Raw genomic sequence first — 6,197 nt, forward strand, 5'->3', positions numbered from 1 at the left:
TCTCTCTCGCCCCCCCCCCCCAGGGAGTCAGACATTGAACGAATCAGAAATAAGGGAAACATGTGATTTCAGATGCTAATAACTGCTTAAAATGCATTCGGTAATGGGGCTTTAGATTGGGAGTGGGGTGGTGATCAGGAAAGGCTTCTTATATGACTATAGACCTGAATGACCAGAGACTGATCTGGGGGAATAAATTCTGAACAGAGAGAAAAGCAAGTTCAAAGGCTCTGAGATGAGAATAAAGCCAACTTGTTTAAGAAACAAGTGTAGCTGGAGCTATCAGGTATAAGAGGTGAGTTTTGAGGGGCAGATTCTGATTTAATTTTGTGTGCTGTTTCAGTGATTTTAGGCAGAGAACACTAAATTTACTTTACATTTTAAGAAGCTCCCTCTGACCACTGCAGGGAGAAATGACTGGAGGCAGGTAAGGAAAGAAGTTGAGACCGGATAGGTGAAAAGAGATCATGGACTGGAGTGGTGGCCTGCAGATGCAGAGAAATGGATGCATTTAATATGGATTTGGAAGCAACAGGAGTAGCTGATGAATTGGACTGGGGGAGTGAGGGATACAGTGGACTCAGAATTCCCAGGTTTGTGATCTGAGTGACTAGCAGTGGTGATGTCATTGGCTAAGATGAGGAGAGACACATTTAAGCAGGGATATGATTTGGAGCAAAATAAGTTTGAGATGGCTGGGGAAAATACCAAAGTGGCAGTTAGGTCAGGAGACTTGGGTTCAGGACTGGTGATAAACATTTAGGAGCATCAGCACATTGATCATCATTTCTCAGACCTTAACACACAGAGGAGAAACCTGGAGTTTTGTTAAAATGCAGATTCTGATTCAGTGGGTCTGGATTAAGGCTGAGATTTAGCATTTCTAATAAGCTCCCAGATGATAATACAAATGCAGCTGGTGCCATAGATACTCTTTGAATAGCAAAGGTTTAGAATAAGGTCTTAATCTCAGGTGTGTGTTAGAGTCATTGGGGTGCTTTAAAATGCTAATACCTAGGCCCTACCTTTGTATATTTTGATTTAGTACATCTGGGGTATGGCCTGGGCATAGGAATTTTTTAAAGCTCCCAAGATAATTCTAATATGAACAAAGTTAAAAAACCATTAGAGCTATCTACAGTAATACAGAGAGGAGAGGAACACCACTTTTGGTAGTTAAATGATGTCTTAAAATAGCAGACAGATAAATTCAGAACGTGGGATTCTTCACAGCCTTACTACACAGAATTCGGTCTCCAGACCAGCAGCAATCAGCATCACTTGGATGTTTGTTAGATGTACAGTTTCTGGCTCCACTGGACCTGCTGAATCAGGATCTGCATTTTAATAAGATCCTCAGTGATTCATCTGCACATTCAAGTTTGCAAACATTGCAGACTTTAGAGAAGGAAGCAGGGCTTGCTGACTGGCTAAAAAACAGGCCTGGGTGCTAGGAAGAAAATCAAGAGTGTTAACATGGGAGGAGGGCTTCACACATGCGAGATACTTCTGAGAAATTGAGCAAAATGAGGCCAAAGAAATAATCACTGGCTTTGTTAAATGGAGAACACACAAGGGGTCTTTACAGGAGTGCTGTCAGTGGAGTGGCTGGGGCAGCAGCCAAGTAGGAAAGAGTGAGAAAGGAGTATAATATGCAGACACCTCTTGGGAGAAGCTGTGCTATAAATGGAACAGAGATGTAGAGCAGAGGCGGAAGGAGATGCTAGAGAAAGTTTAAATGGTGGTAAGAGTGAGCCAAATACTTCCCAGCTCATTTTATGAGGCCAGCATTACCCTGATACCAAAGCAAACAGATATGACATGAAATGAAAACTCCAGCCCAGGTTCTCTTATGAATATGGCTGCACAAGTCCTCAACAAAATACTTGCAACCCAATCTAGCAGCAAATAAAAAGAATTATACAGCATGACCAAGTGGAATTTATCAGAGAAATGCAATACGAGTTTAACAGTTGAAAATTAATGTAATACATGATATTAATAGACTAAAAGGACAAAATTCACACGAGTTCAATAGATGCAAAAAAAAATCATTTGACAGAATAAAATGAATGCCCTTTCTGATAAAAATACTCGGCATCTAGTAATAGAAAGGAATGTCCTCAACCCAATAGGTCATCTGTGGACAATCCTATGGCTGACATCATAGTTAATGACGAAAGACTGGATGCTTTCCCCCTAAGATCAGGAACAAGACAAGAATGTGCACTCTGGCCACTTCTATTCACCTTTGCACTGGAGGTTCAGCAAGGACACCTGGGCAAAAAAAAGAAATAGAATGCATCCAGTTTAAAAAAGAAGATGTAAAGCTATCTTTCTTTGCAGATAACATGATCTTGGATGTAGAAAGTCCTAGGGTATCCGATTAAAAATATATATATATTAGGACTAATGCAAGTTCAGCAAAGTTGCAAGGTACAGGATCAACGTATAAAAAACAAACTGCGTTTCTGTACACTAGCAATGAACAATGTGAAAATGAAATTTCACAATAGCTTTATAAAGAATAAGATACAAATAAACTTAACAAAAGAAGTAAAGGGCTTCTACACTGGAAACTGTATAATACTTTTGAGAGAAATTAAAGAAGATCTAAATAAATGGAGGGCTTCCCTGGTGGCTTAGTGGTAAAGAATCCGCCTGCTAATGCAAGAGATGCAGGTTCCATCCCTGGGTCAGGAAGAGCCCCTGTCAAAGGAAACCCACTCCGGTATTCTGGCCTGGGGAATCCCATGGTCAGAGGAGCCTGGCAGACTGCAGTCTATGGGGTCTCAGAAGAGTCAGTCATGACTTAGCGACCAAACCAACAACAAATAAATGGAAAGGTATCCCATGTTCATGGATCAGAAATCTTAATATTCAGTCAGTTCACTCGTTCAGTGTGTCCGACTCTTTATTTCCCAAATTGATCTACAGATTCAACACAATCCCTATCAGAATCTGAGATTTTTTTTTTCCAGAAATTGACTGCTGATTCTTAAATTTTATATGTAATAGTGAACGATCCAGAATAGCCAAATAATATTGTAAAAGAAGAACAAAGTTGCAGGACTTAATACTTCCCAATTTCAAAACTTACAAAGCTACAATAATCACAACAATGTGTTACTGCTCAACATATAGATCAATAGGACAAGAATTGAGAGCCCAGAAGTAAACCCTTATGTTTATGGTCAGTTGATTTTCAACAAGAGTAACAGGAAGAAAAAAATAGTCTTTTCAACAAATAGTATTAGGACAAGTGGATATCCATATGAAGTGAACCCCTTCCTCATACCAGCCATTTAGAAAGATTAATTCAAAGTGGATCAAAGATTTAAATGTAAGAACTAAAACTCCTAGAAGAAAACATAGGAGTAAATCTTCATGACCTTGAACCAGGCAATGGTTTTTTTGGATACAACATCAAAAGCACAGCTATAAAAGAAAAACAGAAAACTGGACTTTGTTGGAATTAAAACTGTGTGTTGCCAGAGAAGGAAGGGGCAACCCACTTCAGTAGTCTTGCCTGGGAAATCCCATGAACCGTGGAGCCTGGTGGGCTATAGTCTATGAAGTTGTAAAGAGTCAGACATGAATGAGCGTGCGCACACACGCACGATAGTAATAACAACTAACACTCAAAAAACATTTCCTAAGAGCCTTTCCTATTCTAAACCTCTTATTTAAACAACAACAACAAATTGTGCTGCAAGTAATAACATGAAAGTGAAAAGACAACTCAAAGAATGGGAAAAAGCAGTTGTGAACCATAAAGGTCTAAGCGACTGAATTGAACTGATCCAGAACATAAACAACTCAATAAAACCACTCAATAGTAAAAAAACATAACCTAATATTCAAATGGAGAAAGAATCTAAATAGACATTTCTCTGAAAATGATACACAATGGACAGTAAGCCCATGAAAAGATGCTCAACTGTTACTAGTTTTTAGGGAAATGCAAATCAAAACCACAATGAGATGCCCGCTTCACACCCACTAGGATGATGTCTATAATCAAAAAGGCTGACAGCAACAAGTATTGGCAAGAAGGCAGAGAAACTGGAACCCTTATACATTGCTGGTTGGGATACACTGCTGGTGGGGATGTAAAGTGGTGCAGCTGCTTTGGAAGACATTTTGGCAGTCCCTCAAATGATTAAACATAGAGTTACCATATGTCCCAGCAACTTGATTCTAAGTATATACCCAAGAGAAGTGTAAATATGTGTTCACACGAAAACTACACAAGTGTTCATAGCAGCAACAGTCATAATAGTCAAAAAGTGGGAAGAAGCCCAAATGTTCATCGGTTGATGAATGGGTAAATAAAATGTGGTTAAATCCATATCGTGAACATTTTTTTTTTTTTTTGGCAGTTGAAAGGAAGTCTGTTAGATGTTACAACGTGGATAAACCTTGAAAACATGTTAAGTGAAAGAAGCCAGTCACAAAAGAGCACATATTATATATGGTTCCAATAATATGAAATTCTCCAGGCAGGAATACTGGAGTGGGTAGCCATTACCTTCTCCAAGGGGTCTTCCTGACCCAGAAATTAAACCCAGGCCTCCTGCATTGCAGGCAGATTCTTTACGTTTAGGTTATAAGGGAAGCTCCATGAAATTCCCAAAGGACACAGTAGATTAGGGGTTGCCTAGGGTTGACTGAATGACTGCAAATGGATATAGGGTTCTTTTTTTGGGGGGGTGGGTGGTGACAAGCATGTTCGAAAATTAGATTTAGTGATGGGTGCACAATTCTGTGAATATACAATCGACCCTCGAACAATGTAGTGGTTAGGGGTGCCAACCCTCTGCACAGGTGAAAATACAAATATAACTTTACAATTGGCCCTTCATAGCCATGGTTCCACATCCTTAGATTGAACCAACCACAGGTCATGCTATACTGTAGTATGTATATATTGAAAAAAAAACCAGGGACATCCCTGGTGATCCAATGGGTTAGACTCTGCTCCCAAAGCAGGGGGCCCAGATTCAGTCCCTGGTTGGGGAACTAGATCCTGCATGCCACAGCTAAGATTCAGCACAGCCTATATATATATTAAAGTCTTTATTGAATTTGTTATGGTATATTTCTGTTTTTATGTTTTTGGTTTTTTGGCCATGAGGCTCTGGAATCTTAGGCATGTGGTATCTTAAGCTCCCCAACTAGGGATCAAACCTGCACCCTCTGAATTGGAAGGTGAAATCTTAACCACTGGACTGCCAGGGAAGTCCCACAAAAATAAATATGAAAAAGAAAGAAGTCAGCCTATAAGTGGACCCATGCAGTTCAACCCAGTGTTGTTCAAGGGTCAACCACTGAAACCACATTTAGTTTTATACTAAGGGTCAGCTCTGTGGCATGCAAATAAAGGTATTAAAACAGAATGATCTGGCAGGGAGGGGAACCAATGCAGAAGCAAATTCCTCCAGACAGTAAAGGATCTGGTTCAGAAGAACAGGGACCCCGATTGTAATCATCACTCCTCCTCCACTTTGTGGATGAAGAGACCAGTGGAGCCAGTGCATTAGCCATGCCGTCAGGGACATGGCCTCTGCCCAGGAGAGAGGTCTCATCGCCTTCAGCAGGTGGGCTGCCAGACTGATGCTGTCTCTTTTCTCTTGCCAGGTGGTTGTCCAACAGGCAAAGGCATGAGCTGGGCCCAAGCCATCCTGCTGGCCCGGGGCGCCTCTCGGGGCTGGGGGGGCATCTGCAGCACTGCCCTCACAGGAGCCCCCTTCTCTCAGGTAACTGCTAGTCTTGGGGGGCCAGGAGGAGGAAGAGGCAGGCAGGCCTGGGATCTGCTCCCAAGCCCTCACTATGCACCCAGTGAAGCCAGCTTTAAGAGCAGAGAGGGGAGGGGAGAAGGAGGAGGTGTTTGTGGAGGACTGGGTCTGGGCTGGTCTGTCTGCTCTGAGTGCTAGTTGAATGTCTCTTACTCATTGTACTTAGTCACTCAGCTGTACCCGACTCGTTGGGACCCCATGGACTGTAGCCCACCAGGCTCCACTGTCCATGGGACTCTCCAGGCAAGAATACTAGAGTGGGTTGCCATGGCCTCCTCCAGGGGATCTTCCCAACCCAGGGATCAAACCTGGGTCTCCCGCATTGCAAGCAGATTCTTTATCCTCTGAGCCACCAGGGAAGCCCAAGAATACTGGAGTGGGTAGCCTATGCCTTCTCCA

General features: G+C 42.0%; 1 protein-coding gene across 1 annotated transcript in view; it reads left to right on the forward strand.

The window, feature by feature from the left end:
* The window catches only part of ECSIT (ECSIT signalling integrator), a 12,382-nt gene that overhangs the window by 1,228 nt on the left and 4,957 nt on the right, over positions 1–6,197 (forward strand). Inside the window, exon 2 of the mRNA XM_010828311.1 lies at positions 5,641–5,759. Coding sequence (XP_010826613.1) covers positions 5,664–5,759 — 96 coding nt within the window. The 5' untranslated portion in view covers positions 5,641–5,663. The remainder of the gene's footprint in view (positions 1–5,640; positions 5,760–6,197) is intronic.

This window comes from Bison bison, unplaced genomic scaffold, assembly GCF_000754665.1.
Source record: "Bison bison bison isolate TAMUID 2011002044 unplaced genomic scaffold, Bison_UMD1.0 scf7180017864492, whole genome shotgun sequence".
Taxonomy (NCBI): Eukaryota; Metazoa; Chordata; class Mammalia; order Artiodactyla; family Bovidae; genus Bison; species Bison bison.